The 24464-nt window shown below is 48.4% G+C and overlaps 1 protein-coding gene across 1 annotated transcript in view; it reads right to left on the reverse strand.

Moving 5' to 3' along the window:
• sntg1 (syntrophin, gamma 1) overlaps positions 1 to 24464 on the reverse strand; it is an 807301-nt gene that overhangs the window by 100427 nt on the left and 682410 nt on the right. Inside the window, exons 12-13 of the mRNA XM_072467795.1 lie at positions 19766 to 19895; positions 16308 to 16346 (exon numbers count right to left, since the gene is read on the reverse strand). Of these exons, the coding sequence (XP_072323896.1) occupies positions 16308 to 16346; positions 19766 to 19895 (169 nt within the window). The remainder of the gene's footprint in view (positions 1 to 16307; positions 16347 to 19765; positions 19896 to 24464) is intronic.

Consider the following 24464-nt stretch of genomic DNA (forward strand, 5'->3'; position numbering starts at 1 on the left):
CCTGTGATTCCTGCCCTCTGACACTGGATCCCTTTGGCGGCCGTTTCCTGGGGCGTCCTGGCCTAGATGGGCCAGGCTGCGGCCCGGGCGACTGGGATGGCGAGCTGCCAGCCTGTCCTGCCCGTTGCCCACCCGATGCACCTGGGACGGAAGGGGGGGAGTCCGAGGTGTCGCGGTGTACCGGGACCTCCCCTACAGAGGGAGCCGGGATGGACCACACCACCTCCTCCTCCCTCGGGGTGCCCGATGGCCCCCAGGCCTCTACATGGGTGGGGGATGCGAACGGACTGGCCATCCGACGCGCCCCCGACATCTGGCGCTGCCAGTCCTGGAGGCCCGTGCTGGTATCGACAGGGGTCTGCAGGTTTGCAGCCATGGAGCCCAGGGGGTTGTCGAACCCTGTCTGCGACAGTGCGACGCCAGCTCGCACATGGCCACTGGCGCCGATGCCCTCAGCGATGGCCTGCTGAGACTGGGCCATGGCCTGCAGAGACTGGGCCATGGCCTGCAGAGACTGGGCTATGGCCTGCTGAGACTGGGCCATGGCCTGCTGAGACTGGGCTATGGCGTTGAGCGCCTCTGCCATCTGGCGCTGGCACTGGCTCATGGCCTCCTGTGAGAGGGCAGCCATTTCCTGGGCCACAGACGCCGCCTGCACGGAAGGCCCCAGGCCTCGCAAACCGTTCCCCATGTCTGACACCGTCGCACCCATTGCCTCCACCGCGGACGCCACCCGTGCGGTGTCAGCCTGGGTGGCACGCATGACCGGGACCACTCCCAGCTCCTGGACGCGGGTGGACTCCTCCACCTGCGACCGCAGCCGCCGCAAGCCACCCGTCACCCTATTCGCTCGTCTCCGTGTCGGTGGTTGCATCGGATCTATGTGTGGGTGTGGTAACTGCAGGAACCCGGGATCCATCTGGGCGGCAGATGTTCGCTTGGCCTGGGCTGCCCTCCGACCGCCCGGTCCCTCTGCTGCTCCTACCTCCACCTGCTGTACCGGGACGGCTGTGTTGTGCGCACCAGTGAGTGTACCAGACGCCTCATCACTAAAGTGCCCAACCGTGGTGAGTGTTTCTGCGATGGTGGAGGGTGTTGGTGACAGCAGTGGCGTTGTGTCGTGCTCTTCGTCCCACTCTGAGTCCATGGCACTTTGGGGTGGGGGTTCGTCTCCACCCATCCACTCTGAGTCACTGTCCGGTATTTCGTCTTCCCGGGTAGGGGTGTCCTGGGTAGTGCTGTCCCGGGTAGTGCTGTCCCGGGTAGGGGTGTCCTGGGTAGTGGTGTCCCGGGTAGGGGTGTCCTGGATAGTGGTGTCCTGGGTAGTGGTGTCCTGGCTCGGATGTGACGGGGGCCTGTGGCTGCCCCCCTCATCGCTGGGTGGTCGCTCCCGCACGTGACGGGGGTGTCGTCTCCCTGTTGCTCCAGGTCTCTCCGTCTCCCGTGGTCTCCGAGGGGCATCCTGCGGGCGTCGCATGCTGGAGGGTTCGGGTCTCTCCGTCTCCCGTGGTCTCCGAGGGGCATCCTGCGGGCGTCGCATGCTGGAGGGTTCGGGTCTCTCCGTCTCCCGTGGTCTCCGAGGGGCATCCTGCGGGCGTCGCATGCTGGAGGGTTCGGGTCTCTCCGTCTCCCGTGGTCTCCGAGGGGCATCCTGCGGGCGGTCTGCATCTGCGGGGATGGGTGCCTGGACGTTTGGTCCTGCGATACACAATGAAGCATGCATGGTTAGACATCAGGCAGTGATCAGGTGATACGGGAGAGGGGGATATAGGGGAGGGGGGATATGGGGACGGGCTGTTGGTGGCTCACTTGCTCGTGGGGCCCCGACCTCTGCATCAGCAACCTCCCGGTCGTCAGGTCCGCCAGCCAGTTCCAGGGCCCTTTCCTCGTGTACGGTCAGTGGCCTCTCATCAGCGGGCCCTCCTCCAGTCCTCACATGCTCCCTATTGTTGTGTGCGCGCTTCTCCTGGGGGGGGGGGGGGGGGGGGGTGGTGGCAGGGGTAAAAGGCAACAGTGTTAGGCAGGTATATGAATGCACGCCATCGGTTGCGCGTGCATTGCAGAGGTTAAGGTTAGGGCTGGATTCACTTGGGGATATGGGGGATATGGGGGAGGGGGGATATGGGGGAGGGGGGATATGGGGGATATGGGGGAGGGGGGATATGGGGGATATGGGGGAGGGGGGATATGGGGGATATGGGGGAGGGGGGATATGGGGGAGGGGGGAATATGGGGGATATGTGGGAGGGGGGATATGGGGGAGGGGGGATATGGGGGAGGGGGGATATGGGGGATATGGGGGAGGGGGGATATGGGGGATATGTGGGAGGGGGGATATGGGGGAGGGGGGATATGGGGGATATGGGGGAGGGGGGATATGGGGGAGGGGGGATATGGGGGAGGGGGGAATATGGGGGATATGGGGGAGGGGGGATATGGGGGAGGGGGGGATATGGGGGAGGGGGGATATGGGGGATATGGGGGAGGGGGGATATGGGGGAGGGTGGATATGTGGGAGGGGGGGATATGGGGGAGGGGGGATATGGGGGAGGGGGGATATGGGGATATGGGGGAGGGGGGAATATGGGGGATATGGGGGAGGGGGGGATATGGGGGAGGGGGGAATATGGGGGATATGGGGGAGGGGGGATATGGGGGATATGGGGGAGGGGGGGATTTGGGGGAGAGGGGATATGGGGGATATGGGGGACGCTCACCCTGCCTGCTCTGACGAGGTCGTTCACCTTCTTGTGGCACTGGGTGCCTGTCCGTGGTGTCAGGGCCACAGCGGTGACGGCCTCTGCCACCTCCCTCCACAGACGCCGGCTGTGGCGTGGGGCAACTCTGCGGCCGTGCCCGGGATACAGGGCGTCCCTCCTCTGCTCCACCGCATCCAGGAGCGCCTCCACATCGCGTGACTCGAACCTCGGGGCTGAGCGACGGCCAGCCATCAAGTCGGGTGTTGCGGTCGGCTGTTCCGGTCGGGTGGGGGGGGAGCTGCGCGGCCTTATGAGCCGTCACGCCGTGCAGCGCGTATGACGCTGCACGGCGTGAACCACTGCGCAAGCGCGGATCCCGTTACGTCGCTGCTAGCCCATTTCGGGCCGCAGACTATCGGCCCATTTTTATGACGTGACGCAAGTGGGATTTGCGCCGTTTTTTGCGCCGATCGGCGGAGTTTCCGCCGATAACGGAGAATTTCGCCCGTGATGTCTTGAGTTGGGCTAATAGCAAGTCAGAAATTATTTCACCCACAGAAGAGTTAATTTTCCCTCAATGTTGCATTGCAGTCAGCAGGGCGGCATTCTTGCTGCGTACCTTCCAGCCTCTGACATTTTAAAATGTTATAGGGGCCAAGGGATGCCTATTGAGGCCCTTAAGTGACCAATTAATGGCCACTTCAGGACCTCATCCCACCACCACTGATACTTTATGCCATGCTGGAAGCCCAGCAAATTTAGCTGAGTAGGCTGGTGTCAGGTATGGAATGGGAGGAAACCTCCTTTGCATGCTCCTGGGCTTATCATTGAATCACAGAATCCCTAAAGTGCAGAAGGAGGCCATTTGGCCCATCAAGTCTGCACCAACCCATTCAAAGAGAGTCCTCCCTAGGCCCACTCCCCAAACTAACCTTTGAGCACTAAGGGCAATTTAGCATGGCCAATCCACCTTACCAGCACATCTTTGGACTATGGAGGAAACCGTAGCACCCGGAGGAAACCCATGCACACGCGGGAAGAACACAGTAACCCAAGATCGGAATTGAACACAGGTCCCTGGTGCTGTGAGGCAGCACTGCACCACCATGCTGCCCCTATCAGTGGCACCACCCTCCTCCAAGGTCATTCCCCCTCACCATTTAAACCTCTCCCCCACCCTGGCCTCTTAAATCTGTAACCCTTCAGTCATGTCAGGACCCTGCAGGACTCCAGACCCTGAGTTCCTCAGCACTGATAACTGCATGCCGTTGTAAGTGGTCCTTGTTCATGAAGGCAGCACTTTAATAAATTATCTCCCATTGAGGAAAGGGTGGAAATTCCACCTTAAAGCAATCAATCCTGCTCCCCGCAACAAATTGCTGTCAGACCACCATTTGGATCATGGATGGGCTCCTGCCCAACACCTTTTAGCTAGGGGAGGACATGTGGGGGGAGAGGGGGCGGTGTTGAGGACTGTGGAGGCTTGTACAATTCAACCGATTCTTTCTAAATTGTGGTGCTCAGAAGCAAACACAGTTTTTCAGAAGTAGCCTAACCAGGGCTTTGTAAAACTATAGCAAAACATCCTCCTCTTTATATGCTATTCCTCTAGACATAACAGCTGCCAGTCTTTTTGTATCTTTATTTTAGTTACCTAGGTACCTGGAGCTTGAAATATCTTTGGGTTCTCTGTTCTATTTGCTTCTCAGAATTTACAACATTAACAGATCTATTTTCTTAGTTCCAAAATGGATGATTGCACACTTTTGATCATTGAAATCCACCTCCCATCACTTTGCCCACCCACTGAAACTGTCAATGTCGCTTCATAATATTAAGCTCCCATCCGCATGACTTAATATGCCACCCATTTTTGTGGCAGTAGCAAACTTGAATATGGCTCTTTGTTGAGTTATCCAAGTCATAGTGGGCAGAATTCTCCACCTAGCGACGCCGAAAACACGAACTGCGATTCTGCGGAGAACCGGGCATCTGGCCAAAATCGAGGTCCGTGCTCCGTGCTGGTTCAGGTGCTATGCTCCAGTCCCTCGTTGCTGGCAGCATGCAAAACCTCCATTTGCATGCATTTACATCTCATTAGCGCATCTGATCCAGTGTGCTCCAGACCTCCACGTGCTCCGCCCCTCTCAGGCAGAAGTCATGGGGGTGGGATTTACTACAGCAATTTACAAATGGGGAGTGGACACCATAACTGCTGAGGGGTAGTGAGAAAGTTGTCAAAGTTTTAAAAATGTTAAAAATTGTAGTGCTTGGTGGAGGGTGGCTGTCAGGGCGGGAATTAGTAGCGGGAAGATACTTGGTGACACCTCTGTGGATTTGGGGTGTCCCCCTCAGAAACTGTGTGGCCTGGCTCAGACTGTCGCTGCTGTAGTGTTTGTTTCAAAAGCACCCTTTTGGCCCCTGGCTGCTCACCCTGCTGACTGCTCACTGTGTCCTCTAAATGTTCACAGGGCTCCTGGCAAGCCTACCCAGGCCACCCTTCTGGAAACCCTCAGACCCGAGCTGCCCATCAATGGGATGGGCATGGCCAAGCTCAATCAGTAGCCCACCAGGTGTGCCACACCTCAGTGCACTCATCAGAGGCGCAGTCCCACTGCAGAGGAAGCAGGGGAAAAGCAGAGCTCACCCCAAACTAAGGACACCATACACAATGGCCTTTGGCACCCTCCCTGGCACACTGCCCCTCTCAGGGTAGAGGCCTCACCAGTGACACTATTAGATAGCCCACTCCGCAGGGCCACAAGCTGTCGACAAGCATTTTCTGTCCGGTATGCCCATGCTCCCATCCATCCTGCCCCTGGTAAGGTGTGTCACATCCAGGACCCACATCACACTGCAGCCATGTTCCCAACAGACACACACTTCCCTGACTCACTCCCAACTGTGGGACACGTCCACACACAGGCCTCCAAGCATGGAGACGATTGATGGCACACAATGACCCTCTGCACCACACAACCAGGTGCCACTTTGCTGGCGGGATAACACATGGTCCACCAAATGAGGGCACCCACAGTAGGTCACACTGAGGAAACAGGACAGGTGCTGCAGGACTTATCGCTGACATGGGTTGTGGCAGCCACTGGTACCCCTGTTGACAGGGATGGGAGGCAAGGAGAGAGGCTCCACAGTACAACTCACAGATGGAGACAGAGGTGCAGTGTGGAAGGCAACATAGCGGAGGGAATGGACGCGCAGAGGCTGGGGGCAGAGAGTCCGCTCAGGGAGGACCCTGCACAAGAGGAGCCTTTCTCAGAAAAGCAGGGGCTAGTGGTTAAGGCTCCAGTGCCGGCTGTCCAAAATGCCAAGGAGGAGGTGTGAAGGCGGCGCAGCATCAGGTCACATTAATACTGTCAGTGCCTTCCCATTGAGGAAACACCTGTGCCACCAAAGACTTTGGCTAACCAGGGGACCATGCGCCACCTGTGCCAGATGATGGTGCAACTGGCACCGTAGGGGTTTGGAGGAGGATACCTGTTTCCGGTGGCCATGCTCTGAACCTTTATGCCACTGGGTCTTTCCAGGCACTGAGCGGGAACTTGCCCACACACAGCTACAACACTTGCATCTACCTGGCAAAGTGGAAAATTAACTTGTTGCATCCTGTACACAAGAAACACGACAAACCCAATCCAGCTAACTACCCCATCAGTCCACTCTCCAACATCAGTAAAATGATGGAAGGAGTCATCAACAGTGGTATCAAATGACACTTACTTAGCAATAACCTGCTCACAAATGCTCAGTTTGTATTCCACCAGGGTCATTCAGCTCCTGACCTCATTACAGTCTTGATTCAAACATGGACTAAGGAGCTGAATGGTGGAGGTTTTTGTAAATTCATTTACGGGATGTGGGCGTAGCTGATTATGCCAGCATTTATTTCCCATCCCTAATTGCCCTTAGAAGGTGGTGGTGAGTTGTGTTCTTGAACTGCTTAGTCCCTGGGGTATAAGTACACCCAGTATGCTGTTCGGGAGAGAGTTCCAGGATTTTGCCCCAGCGACAATGAAGGAACGGCACAATATTTCCAAGTCAGGGTGGTGAGTGACTTGGAGGGGAACCTCCAGGTGGTGGGGTTCCCAGGAACTGCTGCTCTTGTCTGTAATGATGTGCATAAGCAATCATGTATATAATAATGTACACGACCTGTATATAATCATTTACATGACCTCCGACCAGCAGGTGGCAGGGTAAATTTACCATGTCATTCTGTACCTCAAGGAGTTGGGAGTTAGTCATGTTAATAGATAGTCATACTTGCAGTAGCTCCAGGATAATTTATCAGTATTAGTCTTTACCAAGCATTTGTTTCAGAATAAAATCTAGTCAAGAACTAGATGTTCTATTGTGCATCATTCCTACCAGACAACACATGAACATAACATTGTCCTTCTAGATTGTAGTGGTCGTGGGTTTGGAAGGTGCAGTCTAAGGAACCTTGGTGAGTTACTGCAGTGCATCGTGTAGATGGTAGACATGGCTGCCTCTGTTCATCGGTGGTGGAGAGATTGAATATTTGTGGAAGGATTGCTTTGTCCTGAATGGTGCCGAGCTTCTTGGGTGTTGTTGGAGCAGCACTCATCCAGGCAAGTGGAGAGTATTCCATTGCACTCCTGACTTGTGCCTTGTACATGGTGGACAGGCGTTTTTTGGGGGGGTGGGGGGGGGGGGGGGGGGGGGGTGGGGGGTCAGGAGTTACATTACTCGCCGTAGGATTCCTAGCCTCTGGCCTGCTCTGGTAGCCAGCCATTTGACAAAGTTCTTTAACTGTGATTAAAAAGAAAATGAGGATTTTCTGACACCTGCATTAAAAATATAGCTGGGTGGAAGGTAGTTACAAATGTTTTTAGGATGGTCACAAAGTAAATTCTTTTTGAGAATCTTTTTGTTTACACTATTGTCATATCTAGTGTGGGCATTCATGACTTCAGACATGCACTGTGTTTATATGGAAGCTTCTGGAGCCATCTTTTTTTTAAAATGGACTCGAACAAGATGATTAGGATGGCCACCAGCTTGGCAACTTCAACACAGGCTACCTCAAGCTTCCAGAAAGTTACCTGGGTTGCGGGACTCCACTTTGAATGGGAATGCCCAGATAGCATCCCTCTGTTGAACTCACACCTGCCAGTCACAGAATCCCGACGGTGTAAAAGGAGGTCATTTGGCCCATCGAGTCTGTACCGACCCTCCGAAAGAGCATCCTAACCCCACTCTATCCCTGCAACCCAATAACCCCACCGAACCTGGACAACCCTGGGCACTGAGGGGCAATTTAGCACGACCAACCCACCTAATCTGCACATCTTTAGACTGTAGGAGGAAACCAGAGCACCCAGAGGAAACCCACGCAGACACGGGGAGAACATGCAAGCTCCACACAGTCACCCAAGACTGGAATTGAACCAGGACTCTGGCACTGTGAGGCAGCAGTGCTAGCTATTGTGCCATCGTGCTGCCGGCCATTGTTTAATATTTGCTCCAAACTCAGTATCAATGGACTTCCAGACTCCATGGGCTGCATTTTATGTGCAGGGGTGAGGTGTGTGTGTGTGTGGGGGGGTGGGGGGGGGGGGGGGGGGGGGGGGGTGGATACACAGTCCATTCCATGGGCTGTATTTTATGGTGGGTCGAATAGTTCATACCTTCACACCCCACCCTTGACCCCGGAAGGAACGATGGCAGGCATCTGACATGCACCATGCCCGCCTATCCCGTAGCCATAACATGTTGCAGTTGAGTTGGGTTAAATTAGTGGAGAGTGGGACTTCTGCCCCTCACTGGGAGAGGAGTCCCACCCTCGGGAGCTGCCAACCAATTGGATTGGCCAGCATCGCCAGCAGTCCTGGCAGGGCCACTAGCTAAATAGTGCCAAGACTGCAACTAGTCCCCAGGGGGTGGCCCTCAGAATGAGATAGGTCCGGGATATTAGGAAGAGAGGGCTTGTATAGCTTAGGGAAAGGGGACGGGGCATGAGAGTGGTGGGTTTTGGAGAGCAGGTGGGTGGGTAGGAAGAAAGAGGGGTTATCATCTTCGGGAGGCTGTACCCCAATGCGCAAAAGGCACCCCCTAATGATAATACCCCTTCCTGCCTGCCCTTTTAAGAAAAATAAATAACAATAGCCTGTCAAATCCCTCCCAACTGTCCACTCCAACTGTGTTATGGTGTGGGCAGCATATTATTAATTATTTATTTACCTATGGTGGGTGGACTGTCAATCTCGGCAGCAGTCCAACTCCTGTGTTTTGAGGGTGAGCTTGCGGGTGGGTGTGAAGATGGTGGGCTGGATACACACCCTATTTTACATGTCCCTTCACATGAAACACACACATAAAACCACCCCATATCTCAAAGTTTGCAATTTAACATAAGGAAACTGCAGGAAATCAGTCAACCAGAAGTGGATGTGAAGAGCCATCAACTAGTATCGTTCCATAGCAAATGGTTTTCAATGTTAAACCATTCCAGGTGGACAATAGAAGTTGCTCATATGATCAAAAATTGCTTCTGTAACCAAAATCCTTTATCATCCCTATGAACAAGAAAGAAGCAGCCATCATGGAAAGAATATCACAGCATAATCAGCTGTAGATCAAGGCATGAACAGAAAAGCCTTTTTAAATTTAGAGATGGCTGCATCTAAAAAAAAGAGTCTCCCAGCCTGATTTGTAAATTCATGTAACCTGAGAAGTTGGATCTCTAGATATAGAAACCATAAGTGCTGAACCTCGTCACCTGTTGAGCATTCATTTCTTTGAGGGAATTCTACAATAATCCTGAGATCTGACTCCAGGGGCAGGATTCTCCGCCCCGCCGCACCACATTTCTGCCCCCACCGGCTGGCGGGATTCTCCGTTATACTGGCCAGTCAATGTAGTTTCCCATTGTGGGGCAGCCCCACGCCATCGGGAAACCCCCGGGCGCCGGCATAACGGAGAATCATGCCGGCGGAGAATCCTGGCCCAGATCTTTCAACTCACGACATGATCAGCCATGATCTGTTTGAATGGTGGAGAAAGCTTGATGGGCCACTGATCTACTCCTGTTCCAATATTACTATAATGAGTTAGACATGTGGAATATAAACTACTCTTTTGTTTACAACTTGTAACAGTGTTCTACTCTTTTAACAACATTTTCCCCACGTGTGTGTGTTTAACTTAGCATTTAGACTTTCAGAGTGAATGTGTGAATAAAAACTCCTCTTTATTGAAACCCATGAAAGCTTGCTGCTGGTTATTCAAATTGACCACACACTTTGGGGGCTAAGAAACACGATCTTCCTCTCCAAAGGCAACACTAATTATGGACAGTAAAGGGTTTAAGTTCTGTGCTGACTCTGTCTGTGATACTATTGATAAATCATATGGTGGAGGTTAGTTCTAGACATAAAACATGAGCAGGTGATGGTATATGGGGTATTAGTAGATAAAAATTGAACTTGAGGGCACATAAAACTTCATGTGAAATGGAGCATTTAACAATTGAATAAAGTGATTAGAAACAAATTAATTGGAAATGTTATTAAAGGTACTTAATATTCATTTATGATTATTTAGTATTGATCACAGTAAACATGTTTTTCATAGTTGTACCAATCACTTATTTTAATGACAGAACTATAGATTCACTTTGTCCTGGCTCTCATACCATTCTGCTATGGGGTAAGGGATACACTTTCAAGAATGTGAATTCAGGTGGCTGGTACATGGAAGTGGTAATATCACTGGCCAAATAATTCAGGGACCCTGGCTAATGAGCTGGCAACAAATGTTCAAAGCCCAGCTTGGCAATTGGTATAATTTAAGTTTTGTTAATAAAATCTGGAATGGAAAGCTGCTGGTGATCATGAAGCTATCATTGATTGTTGGGAAAGCCCATCTGGTTCATTATTGTCCTTGATTGGTCTGGTCTACATGTGACTCCAGTCCACAGCAATGTGGTTCACTCCTAAATGACACCTGATATAGCCTAGGAAGCTACTCAGTTCAAAGGCAATTTGGATGGGCAACAATGCAGCCCTTACCAATGGCACTCACATGCCATGAAAGGCTAATCCAAAAGAAAAAAACCTGCTGAACAAAAACAATTGTAAAAGTATCTGAAGTGATCCTGGGTGTTACTTCTTTTGTACCACATCATTCCAGGACTTTACAGATCCAGAGATGTTGTAGTAGTACAGGGGGAGGAGGTGGCCGAGTGATTTTTTTCACTGGACTAGTGATCTAGTGACCCCGGGTATTGATGTGGGGACTCGAGTTCGAATCTCAATATTGCAGATGGTGAAATTTGAATTCAACAAAAAAAAACTGCAATGTTGACCATGGCACCATCGGCAATTGGCATAAAACTCATCCGGCTCACTAATGTTCTTTACGATTTGATAGAGATGTTCAAAATCATGAGGGAGCTGGGCAGAGTAGACAGGGAGAAACTGTTCCCGCTTATAAAAGGATCAAGAATGTGAGGACACCAATGTAAACAAATTATTAAACAAAGCAAATGTAATGTGAGGAAAAAGCCTTTTCACACAACGAGTGGTTCAGGTGTGGAATGCACTGCCTGGAAGTGTGGCAAAGGCAGTTTCAATCGAGGCATTCATGAGGGAATTAGATGATTACTTGAATAGAAACCGTGCAGGGGTACGGGGAAAAGGCAGGGGAATGGCACAAAATCATGATGCTCATTTGGAGAGACACGGTGGGCCTCCTTCTGCGACATAACAATTCTGTGATTCTTTAATTCAGATCTGCTCAGATATATTGTAAATTTTCTTAAGAATGCAAATGCTGTTGTTCCTTGAAACGGCAATAATTTGCTGTTTTTTTCAAAGACAATAAATATTTTCACAACTATATTTTTTTATAAATATCGGGGGATTACTTTAAACAATAAGTATTTCTCATACAATGTTCTTCTCCTTAAACTTCCGCATCTATTTGTTGAAACTGCCTACAACTCCTCTTAATAAAGATTCTGGAAGGTAAATCTTATATGATAGGCAGGAGGTTTTGATCAATACCTTTGTTTAAAACCATGCTTTGATTTAGAATTGTAATAGTGTTCTCCCAAGAAGAACATAAAACACTATTGTAAATTTGTCATTCTGTAAGGTTACAGGCCATTTACACCAGATAAAATTGATGGCTTTTGTACAAATGTTGACAGTATATCAATATTATAATTAAATGAAAAAAATACTAAAACATAAACAGATCAATGGGTTGTATTGAGAAATTGGGAGCCAAATATCTTGATGAATGGAAAAAACAGGAAGAGGAGTTACTCCCTATTAATCATACTACTTCCACTGACCATGTACACTTTAATCTACCATCAACTTCAATCCACTTATTTTGTTGCCTGAGGGAAAGGTCCGCATGATTTCACATCGATCCCTGTGGTAAATAAAGTAAAACTACAAGATACGTAAACATTTAAATTTCTCCAATATTCAACTCTGGGCAGTAGCATTCCACAAATGGCAATTTCTTGTCCATAGCAAGAATAAGTGATTATATTCAACAAAGTATTTGATTATCTCTTCCAAAAGAGTTATACTGTTTGACTTGTAACCTTTGTTTGCATTTTTGGTCAGATCATTAACGAGCTTTTGATGGGAAGGAGTTCATCAACAAACCATTTTGTACATTTGCTGGGTTTCGGCCTGTCAGATTCACTACATGCAGAGAGAAAACAATTTTAATCTCTTGTCTCTATTGCCACTTTGTGTTTTTGTTTAGGCTATGTCATCTGTCTTTATCTCTCAGCAGTCTTTTTGCATATTTTAAATAATTAGACCATGACCTTCCTTCATCTTTTTAGTCTGAGGGGACGTTCACCTCTGTGAAAGTTCTTGTAATAATGAGCCTGTCCTTGTAGCTCTTATCTAAACCTACACGAAATATCAATGTTTTTTGAAGGGAGACTGATCAATACTGGCTGGTGCTCTACCCTCAATGATCTACATAAGGGGCGAGATTCTCCGAACCCCCGCCGGGTCGGAGAATCGCCGGGGGCTGGTGTGAATCCCGCCCCCGCCGGTTCCCGAATTCACCGGCACCGGATATTCGGCAGGGGCGGGAATCGCGCCGCGCCCGTTTGCGGGCCTCCCCCCCCCCCGATTCTCAGGCCCGGATGGGCCGAAGTCCCGCTGCTAGAATGCCTGTCCCGCCGGCGTGGATTGAACCACCTACCTTACCGGCGGGACAAGGCGGCGTGGGCAGGCTCCGGGGTCCTGGGGGGGGGCGTGGGGCGATCAGGCCCCGGGGGGTGCCCCCACGGTGGCCTGGCCTGCGATCGGGGCCCACCGATCCGCGGGCGGGCCTGTGCCGTGGGGGCACTCTTTTCCTTCCGCCTTCGCCACGGTCTCCACCATGGCGGAGGCGGAAGAGACTCCCACCACAGCGCATGCGCGGGGATGCCGTGAGCGGCCACTAACGCTCCCGCGCATGCGCTGCCCAGAGATGTCTTTCCGCGCCAGCTGGCGGGGCGGAAATTAGTCCGCCGCAGGCCTAGCCTCTCAAGGTTGGGGCTCGGCCCCCCAAGATGTGGAGGATTCTGCACCTTTGTGGCGGCGCGATGCCCGACTGATTTGCGCCGTTTTTGGCGCCGGTCGGCGGACATCGCACCGATACCGGAGAATTTCACCCAAGATTTCAATAACGTAGTTCGCTCTCCAGTCGAACAATCTCAAAATGCACCCTTGTACTTACACTCAATGAGATGTGTTGGCAGCCTCCTCTCAGACTATAATCCCACACTACTCCCTTCTCTACTTTGCTCATGAAACACTCGCTGTGTACACATTTACAAACATTCTTCCACTGCAAGATCGCCACAGGCGGGACGCTGACGCAGGTATATACCGCAGGGCAGGAGTTATATCTGGGGGAAAGGCAATTATGATGCGATGAGGCAAGGCTTAGGATGCATCGGGTGGAGAGGAAAACTGCAGGGGATGGGCACAATGGAAATGTGGAGCTTGTTCAAGGAACAGCTACTGTGTGTCCTTGATAAGTATGTACCTGCCAGGCAAGGGGGATGTGGTCGAGCAAGGGAACCATGGTTTACTAAAGCAGTCGAAACACATGTCAGGAGGAAGAAGGAGGCTTATGTAAAGATGAGACATGAAGGATCAGTTAGGGCGCTCGCGAGTTACAAGTTAGCTAGGAAGGAGCTAAAGAGAGAGCTAAGAAGAGCCAGGAGGGGACATGAGAAGTCTTTGGCAGGTAGGATCAAGGATAACCCTAAAGCTTTCTATAGATATGTCAGGAATAAAAGAATGACTAGGGTTAGAGTAGGGCCAGTCAAGGACAGTAGTGGGAAGTTGTGCTTGGAGTCCGAGGAGATAGGAGAGGTGCTAAATGAATATTTTTCATCAGTATTCACACAGGAAAAAGACAATGTTGTCGAGGAGAATACTGAGATTCAGGCTACTAGACTAGAAGGGCTTGAGGTTCATAAGGAGGAGGTGTTAGCAATTCTGGAAAATGTGAAAATAGATAAGTCCCGTGGGCCGGATGGGATTTATCCTAGGATTCTCTGGGAAGCTAGGGAGGAGATTGCTGAGCCTTTGGCTTTGATCTTTAAGTCATCTTTGTCTACAGGAATAGTGCCAGTTGACTGGAGGATAGCAAATGTTGTCCCCTTGATCTTGAAGGGGAGTAGAGACAACCCCGGTAACTATTGACCAGTGAGCCTTACTTCTGTTGAGGGCAAAATCTTGGAAAGGTTTTCAGAGATAGGATGTATAATCATCTGGAAAGGAATAATTTGATTAGAGATAGTCAACACGGTTTTGTGAAGGGTAGGTCGTGCCTCACAAACCTTATTGAGTTCTTTGAGAAGGTGACCAAACAGGTGGATGAGGGTAAAGCAGTTGATGTGGTGTATATGGATTTCAGTAAAGCGTTTGATAAGGTTACCCACGGTAGGCTACTGCAGAAAATACAGAGGCATGGGATTCAGGGTGATTTAGCAGTTTGGATCAGAAATTGGCTAGCTGGAAGAAGACAAAGGGTGGTGGTTGGTGGGAAATGTTCAGACTGGAGTCCAGGTACTAGTGGTGTACCACAAGGATCTGTTTTGGGGTCACTGCTGTTTGTCATTTTTATAAATGACCTGGAGGAGGGCGTAGAAGGATGGGTGAGTAAATTTGCAGATGACACTAAAGTCGGTGGAGTTGTGGACAGTGCGGAAGGATGTTACAAGTTACAAAGGGACATAGATAAGCTGCAGCGCTGGGCTGAGAGGTGGCAAATGGAGTTTAATGCAGAAAAGTGTGAGGTCATTCATTTTGGAAGGAATAACAGGAAGACAGAGTACTGGGCTAATGGTAAGATTCTTGGCAGTGTGGATGAGCAGAGAGATCTCGGTGTCCATGTACATAGATCCCTGAAAGTTGCCACCCAGGTTGAGAGCATTGTTAAGAAGGCGTACGGTGTGTTAGCTTTTATTGGTGGATGGATTGAATTTCGGAGCCATGAGGTCATGTTGCAGCTGTACAAAACTCTGGTGCGGCCGCAGAGTATTGCGTGCAATTCTGGTCGCCGCATTATAGGAAGGATGTGGAAGCATTGGAAAGGGTGCAGAGGAGATTTATCAGAATGTTGCCTGGTATGGAGGGAAGATCTTATGACGAAAGGCTGAAGGACTTGAGGCTGTTTTCATTAGAGAGAAAAAGGTTAAGAGGTGACTAAATTGAGGCATACAAGATGATCGGAGGATTAGACAGGGTGGACAGTGGGAGCCTTTTTCCTCGGATGGTGATGTCTAGCACGAGGGGGTATAGCTTTAAATTGAGGGGTGATAGATATAAGACAGATGTCAGAGGTAGGTTTGTTGCTCAGAGAGTAGTAAGGGCATGGAATGCCATGCCTGCAACAGTAGTGGACTCGCCAACAGTAAGGGCATTCAAATGGTAATTGGATAGACATGTGGATGATAAGGGAATAGTGTAGATGGGCTTTCGAGTGGTTTCACAGGTCGGCGCAACATCGAGGGCCGAAGGGCCTGCACTGCGCTGTAATGTTCTATGTAAAGGTCCATTGAATTTGGGCGGGATTTTCCGGTCACCGGGGGGCCGCGGCCCTTGTGAACCTATATATTAGGTCACATTTAATCTCCATTAGCTTTTATCAGTAATTTCTTTGCCATTTCACTCAAAATAATCCAGTTCTCTTTGAGTACAAGCGATTAATCTCCGGTTAAATTTAAAAGTTTGACTGAGAGAACCTGAATATAGGATTCATTGAATCTGAATCAAAAGAATACATTTACCCCCAGTTTTGTTCCAAGTAAAATTAAACTCACGAAAGAATATAAATGTATTGTACTTAAAGCAGCAGAAAATATTCAGCACCCAAGGGAATACTTGGAGGCACAGCCCAAGCTGTTGAACTCCTGAATAACCTCATTAATAATATTGATAATGAATTCATTAGCAATTAATCTACATAGAGGATCGTTCAATAGCCTTTATTTCAAGGACATTTTGCTCCACAGATAAAAACACATTTGATGCTTCATGAATCTGGCAAATATATCAATGTGATCTTTTTTTTCCAGAAGTTCAAACTTACCTGTTGGTTCACAGGAAAATTCCTGTTTATCTTTTTAATCTGAGGGAAAATATTGAATTAGAATTATTAATTTGTAACAAGATAACAAACTGACACAGGAAACAAAAAGAAAAACATAATGAATTGAAGCTCGTACAAATATGCCATTTACATTATTGTTCTGGTTTGTAATAGTGGAACACCTTTTAAAACCAATTCACCTGTGTAGATCATTAATGTCTAGAGCTAAGGTAGGGCACATGTTAACATGTAATTTATAACTGAAAGCATTGGAACATCTTCAAAGTGATTGATGCACAAAACCACTGCAACATAACCTGTCTACTTGCTGTAACATCATTTACTAACATATAAGATGAGCTGTAAATAGTCACATTTGTCGATTACTGTACAATCCCATCAGTTAACAATATCTTAAGATTGCTGGCACTTACATAACAAGAAAAACAAATGACAAATGGGAACATACCCAAAATGAAGGACGGTTCTGAAAAAATTATTAACTGTTGACTCTCTTGACAGAAGCTAAAAGACTTAACGGGAATATGCAGGCTTCCTCCAAACCCAAGGCTAGATAGACAGATCTAAGCAATCCCAGAAACAATGGAGCAGATCAAAGCAGACCTGTCACCCCAGCAGTAAATGGTTGTGAACAATTAAGCAACTAACAGGGGAGGAAGCTCCACAAATATCCCCATCCTCAATAATATGGGAGCCCAGTACATCAGTGCAAAAGACAAGGCTGAAATATTTGCAACCATCTTCAGTCAGAAGCTCCGAGTCGATAATCCATCTTGGCGTCCTCCAGACGTTCCCAAAATCACAAATGCTAGTCTTCAGTCAATTTAAAAGACTACACTTCACAGCATACAATAACAATTTCTAATTTGTAAGCCTGAGCACAGCTGCACGTATTCCAATGTGTGATGTGAGCAAGCAAGAGGAGGTGGCACAGAGTATTCAGTTGAAGAGAAGAGTATGGTTATGCTAGAATAGAAATGCGATGCTGGTATAACTAGATGGTTGCCAGAAAAAGACAGTTCTGCTTTAGGAAATGCTATTGTGGACACTTGGTTCTTTCCAGGAGGTAAGGAGCGGTGAAGTACTGGCCATGCTGAACCATGTACCAGTGAACTGTTTGACGATACTGAGGAAGGTTCCTCTGTTAGCACAGACGGTGACAGAGGCGGAAATGCAGAGGGTGCTGGTGAGAGTGGCACTGCTGCATGTATGGGGCCAGTTGCGGTGATGTGCAACTGACTGACTGATGGTCTGAAGTCTGCAGAAGGTCTATAAGGTGTGCCTGTTTCCATCTGATATGTAAAGGTAGTTTAATTCTAGCATGCCTCCTTTCATGTTATGCTAGTGTTGTAGTGATCTGTACATCTGTGCATACATCTGCACATACACCAGGGACTACAGACAGATGTAACAGCCACAGCATCACTAGAGGGCAGCATCAGAGATGGGTATAAAGGGTCCAGCCCAAGGGAGGATCCGCCTCTTTCAGAAGCACAGGGCTAGTGAGCAGCAGCAGACAGAGACAGCTCAGCATAGGCAGTTTCACTTAGCTTCACTGGTCATACCTCTTGACTGCATTATATCTAGTTAAGCTCTGGAAACAGAACAAACCCATTGAATAAAGTATTTGTGTTAACTGGAAGTCTACAATCTTTATTCAGACTTAGAGAATAACATAATTTTTATGTGGAATACTCATATAGCGTACTTTAAAACTGACTCCCATCATTTATTTCGACGTGACTCGACAACCATGAGGCTTTGCAGATTATAGTTAGACGTTTTGTTGCTGCCAAGGTACCAATGAAACTTTAAGTGCCCCCTCTTTATTCAAACTCTAACACTGAAATCTCAATTACAGTCAGACTTGAATTTTTTGCAGGTGTTTATGTCTTTATGTTTACTCTCCTGATGCCATAAAGATGATAACAATAATTTCAGAAAACAGAACTTCTTACATAAAAGGCAAAAAGACTGCAGTAAAACCATAACAGAAGACTTAAAAGTGCTCCACTAAACATTCCAGATTGCAAAAGTTATGCTGTGTTCTATTTTAGTGCTGAATTTCAGCTTTGGGGAATTCTGAGTCACATTAATGCTGCTCCAAAATGACAAATTAGGTGGAAAAATGATGAAAGGTGGTCATGGTAGTCCTGCACCGATTTTTATAAACTAATTGTGCTCAGATACATTTATTCAAGCTAAAGATGTACTGTAATTCTGCATTTCTGCCATCTGTAAATACAATAAATTGATGAAAAATGTGTTGTGTAACTGAAGCTTCAGGGAATACCTGGTAGAATAATTTGGATAACAATTGTGTAATAAAATGTATGTTTTCAATCTCCTAGCTGCTGTCCGACAGTTCTGGAAATTGATTTTTTTAAACTTCTGCTCAGTGGAAATGTTAAATATTCCCAAATCACAAATCAGATATGGCATAGAGGCATTTTCAATACAATTGCATTGAATTATGTGGGAGATGCTGTGTGCCAAATCTCCAAACTCAGGACCAAAGGCCTGAATTAGCCCAACGACAGGGAGGGTGTGAGATGGCAATGCCAACCCAAAGCAGGGGAAGGAAATATTACCTGTTTAGCATATCATTATTACTCATCAACATTGAACTTTTTATGATTAAATGATATCTTTTGAGTTAAGTGTAGGTGCATGGGATCATGGGCCTTCAGTTTCCTGGGTCCACCTGCTGGATCTGGACATGCTACATTCCGCCCATTTTTTGTGCGGGTGTTGATGGGGGACAGGGATGGTGAAGGTTCAGTCTTCTGAAATAATATTGTGGGGAAACAACTCTGTTTGTGGTTGCAAGGTCCCTGCATAAATCCTTCTTTAATTCCACAACTATTATTGGGAACAATAGCAGAATCAGAACAGTAGCATAATCAAATGTTAAACAAGGCAATTTTGAGGATGTAATTAAATATGCTATTATATTAATTGAACATTATAATGCAAATGTTAAATAATCATGTAAATATTCTTTATTTGAGCGCATTACCCTCACTTACAGTATTCATAACTAAAGCTCGTCAAAACTATCTTAGAAACATATCATGCCAATGGTACTTTCATCATGATTTTGCCATTGTTAAATAATAATAATCTTTTATCGTCATAAGTATGAAGTTACTGTGAAAAGCCCCTCGTCGCCACATTCCGGCGCCTGTTCGAGTAAGCTAGGATGGGAATTGAACACTTGCTGCTGGCCTTGTTCTGCATTACAAAATGGTTGTCTAGCCCACTGAGCTACACCAGCCCTTCAGCTGGTTTATTAAATGTGGACAGTTTCTTCAATTATTAATCTTTTGTGTCTTGATTGACAAACAATATAAGTCACATGTTGTAAACCACTAGCTTGCTGAGATGGGAGGCGAAAACTTTGATGATTTTTCTTAAGTGCAGATATCCATACTTACATTGTGCTTGGTAAGGTTGGATATATTAATTGCCAGTGCTTGTAGCCAATCTATACAGTCTTCAGCAGTGAGACATTGAATAACACCACTGCATACTCCATCCACAGCAATTATTTGAAATGCATTTTGCCTAAAGATATGCCAGAAAACAGATAAATAGAAATGTTATCAAATATGAAACTGCAAACAAAGACAGAAACACTGGCCCCAAATTTTCAATTTGAGGTGAAGTTCACACAGGATGGGACTTCTGTCCATCCCTCCGTATCCCTTTCAACCCCAACCCATTTCATTATGTCTAATTTAATTTCAATGTAGAACATTGAAAATAAAAATCAGCACCTTCCGACATTCGTCTGAAACTATCAATGATGCGAAAAGTAATTTTGCCTGAATTAATCACACATAAATTGCTGTTTGCTCAGCAGCTAACACAATGGGCTGGATGTTCTTCTGCAATCCCACCCAGAATCACATGGGACTGCTGCAGAAATGGTGGGATAATGGAACAAACAGTTTGTGATGCAACCGGCCTGCTCCCGTAGGCGAAATCAGGATCTCGCCGTAGCATGGCGAGAAACCAATTATCACAACTTAAGCCCTATTTCCATACAATTAATAGGAGCCATTCCATATCCAACAGCTTCCCCTGATTCATCCAGCCTCCCCAGCAGGTGGTCACGCTGGCGCCGATTAGTACTCTTCTTGACAAATGTGAACTTGGCGGAAGGGCGTTTGTGGGGAGCCGAGGAGCTGAGTAGCCATCTTTGTGACAGGTAAAGAGGTCGGGGGCACTGTGTTTGCCGCTCCAGCGCTTGGCAGGGGGTGGAGGACCCTCAGCTGGGGGGAGAGACACCCCCCACAGGGGTGAGGAGGGGGAGTCTCTGGGTGGGCAACCATGCAAGGCACCACAATGCCAACCCCTGGATTGTGTGCACCCATTCTGGGGCACCCCTAGCCCTGCCCCTCTGTCTGTCGACAACCCATAACCTTCACCAACTGGCGAGGCCTCTGGCCCAGTGGTTGAAGGTGATTGCTAACAGGGAATTGGCAATCGTGGTTGACAGTAATCAACTATTTCCTGATAGATCTGATAGGTAAAAGAAGACTATTTAGTGTAAATATTAAGCCCCAGTTTTAATACCCATTTTAATTTGAGGATTTCAGCACTCATAACCTTAGGCCAAAATAAAACACACAGCTTCAACAGACACACAAAAAGCCTGACACATGCATAAACTAATTGGAAATTAAAACAACATTTTTACGAAGCAAGATGAAAAAGCTATTGTTCTAATAAACATATTTTCAAAGACAGTTTGACATTAAGAAATGAGCTGTACCAGTAATCTGATCAAGGACGAAGCAGGCACCATCGCAATATGAAGGCACCGTTGTTCGTAATGTGGATAAAGCAAAGTCAGCAGAAAACCAGTAGAAACCAGTCTTGATAATAGCACAGAATCGCATTCCATAACATACACAAATACTCAAACATGAAACATTCAGAACTTATGTTGCACATTAAGGATCAATCAAATGTATTTGATTCTAACCCAAACCAATTAGGATGACATAAATGTGTAGATAGATGGCTCAAGACTAATAAAATTTCCTTTCAACATGATGGTCCGTACGGTCATCTTTATCCAGGATCATTCTATATTTTAATCAAAATATTCGTTATCCTTATTTCATATTTTCACTTTTCCACTCTAACTCTTGAAGTAAATGCAAGCTGTTTTGCTGTAAGCAAGAAACCATTTCTGTATTATTTTGCAAGTTAAATTGTTTATAAGTTACTTCTCTTTAAGACCTTTTGCTACCCGGACTTTATTGAGAATAGATTTAAGTTTCTCTCAATTGTAATCAAATAGAGGCAATAAAGATTCTTGTTTGCATCCGAGAAGTTTAACTCCAATTTCTACTGAGTTTTAGTGTCGCAAGACTTCACTAATTCCACATGGTAGATCTCATCAGTGGTTAAGTAAGCACTTAGCACAACCCAAGTGAATTCCCGTGGGTTGGCGGGCCATGTAGCATGTGTGAGTCATTGCCTAATATCCCAATCACACCTTGATGCATGGACACTGTGCTTGAAAACTGCGGGAGGCAACACCATACATGCAGCAGCCAACATCCGAACACCCAAGGGATGGGGCACAGCTCCGGGGACATGTCCACAGCCGGAGTGTGGGTGAGTGCTACGGGGAGATGAACCAAGGGCTAGAAGGTCCAGCCACATTGCAGAAGAAAGTGACGGAGGCGTCATACTTGTGGTCACATTGTCACAAGTATCCTGTTATCATAGAATTTACAGTACAGAAGGAGGCCATTCAGCCCATCAAATCTGCACCGGCTCTTGGAAAGAGCACCCCACTTAAGCTCACACCTCCACCCTATCCCTGTAAACCAGTAACCCCAGCAAACCGAAGGGCAATTTGGCATGGCCAATCCACCTAACTTGCACATCTTTGGACTGTGGGAGGAAACCGGAGCACCCAGAGAAAAACCACGCAGACATGGGCAGAACGTGCAGACTCCACACAGACAGTGACCCAAGCCGGGAATCGAACTTGGAACCCTGGAGCTTGAAGCATCTGTGCTAACCACTGTGCTGCCGTGGTGCCCAGAGGGTCACGGCACACATGTTGATGACACATGCACAGCCGCGCCGCTCTGTCTCATGTGCTGACTTTGAGACGCGGCCTCATCAGACCGGTGGAACTCGGGGGAGCTGGTGGCCACCATCCCAGTCCATGGGACCAGTCTGGGTTGGCATACCATGCCGTCTCCTCCCGCTCGCTGCCCATAGGGCCCTGGGATTCTCTTTGGGATGGAGCGCCAGCTGATTCGAACCCCGGCTGCTCCTGCCTCATCTGGCTCTGCCAGCCCTGATGGCTCCCTGATGTATGCACCATGGTGTCGACAGCCTCGGCGATGCTCCTCAGTGATTGGGCCATGCAGTGCCTCATCAATGCCCACCTGTGACTGGGATAACCTCCGCAGCGCCTCGTCCATTTCCATCTGAGAGCAGGACATGTCGTACAGCACCTCATCAAGTTCAACCTGGTACAGGGGAACACCCCCGTGAGTCGGACATTCTACAGAGGCCCTCAGCCATTGCCATAACCAAATGCGCCATGCCTTGGACACCTTCACTCATACTGCCAACATTGTGCACCAGGCTCTCCGCTGCAGTCGCCACCCTCGCAATGTTGGCCTTGGTGCCACACATTGCTGCCGCCATCTCTTTCACCCATAGCCTCTGGGACTTCTCCAAGCTGGTATGGACCTGCTGGAGTGTTGCTGACAATCGCCCTCTGAATGTCTCGGCGACTACTTAATGTCTCCATTAGCTCCAGCTAACCCTGCACCAGAGACTCAGCATCAGGCTGGGACCCACTGGGACCTGAGATTCAGCAGACCTCTGAATGCTCTCTCGCCTGGGGTTCCTGCTCTACCTGATGTACATCAGCAGCTGTGTGGTGCTCACCAGATTGTGCCCCAGAAGCCCGGCCACTAGGTTTCCACCAAGATGTTCTATAAGTTCTATGTTCTATAAGTTTATTGGATAAACATATGGATGATAATGGTATAGTGTAGGTTAGATGGCTTTTGTTTCGGTGCAACATCGTGGGCCGAAGGGCCTGTACTGCGCTGTATTGTTCTATGTTCTATGTTCTATGTGTGTATCTGCGCTGGTGGAAGGTGGGGATATCGATCATGTCATCGTCAGAGCTATCCATTGAGGTTTTCTCCTAGGAGGCAGCAGAGGGGGCCTCCCGAGATGGGCTGGCACTGTCGGCTGGAGGATCCGTGCGAGAATGGACATGTGGTCAGCGGGAGGAGTGGGTCAGTCAGTATGACAATAACCACTCACAATAAGGGCATCAGGGGTTATGGGAAGAAGGCAGGAGAATGGGGATGAGAAACATATCAGCCACGATTGAATGGCGGTGCAGAATCGATGGGCCGAATGGCCTAATTCTGCTCCTATGTCTTATGGTCTTTCGGGTGGGGCCTGGTGGATCCTCACATCTGCGGCGTGGCCCAACCTCCGCATTGGTGACCACTCTGTGCTCGGACACTGCAGTCACCTCCAGGCCGCGTTCCTTGAAGGTGGTGAGGATTCGTATGTCCGACACCCCTCCTCCTGTCTTGCCCCTCACCGGTGATTGTGGGAGAGTTTTTCCTGCGGATGTACAGAGATGGCATCGTTAGCCACATGCATGGTTCACAGTGGTGGGAGGAGGAAGTGTTGCAGGGGAGGTGTTGAAGGGAGAGGGAGGTGAAGGGAGTGTTGGAGCCGCATGGAGGGCTGGGGGTGTGGATGTTCATGTGGGGGAGGAAAGGTCTTGGGGGGGGTGGGTTGCGGTGGTGAGGGGCATTGATGTCAACTCACCCGACACTTTAGGCCAGTCCTTGTGGTCACACTTCTCAAGCTCACAGCCCTGCCATCTCATCCCAGGTGGCACTGGCTGCTGTGTGGTTCACCCTCTGGGACACCACGGCATTGAGGAGCTATTGTTGTAAGCTGAGTGGGATTGGCCGTGTAACTGCTGTTTAAGTGCTGCTCGACCTTGTTAGTGGGGGGCTGGCGAGTATGGGCTGGTGAGCCATCATTTCTGGCGAGAAGGCCGTGGGGCATCGTTAAGTGGACCAATCAACAATGAATAGCATTGCTGACCTCGCCAGG

Source organism: Scyliorhinus torazame, chromosome 11 (assembly GCF_047496885.1).
Source record: "Scyliorhinus torazame isolate Kashiwa2021f chromosome 11, sScyTor2.1, whole genome shotgun sequence".
Lineage (NCBI taxonomy): Eukaryota > Metazoa > Chordata > Chondrichthyes > Carcharhiniformes > Scyliorhinidae > Scyliorhinus > Scyliorhinus torazame.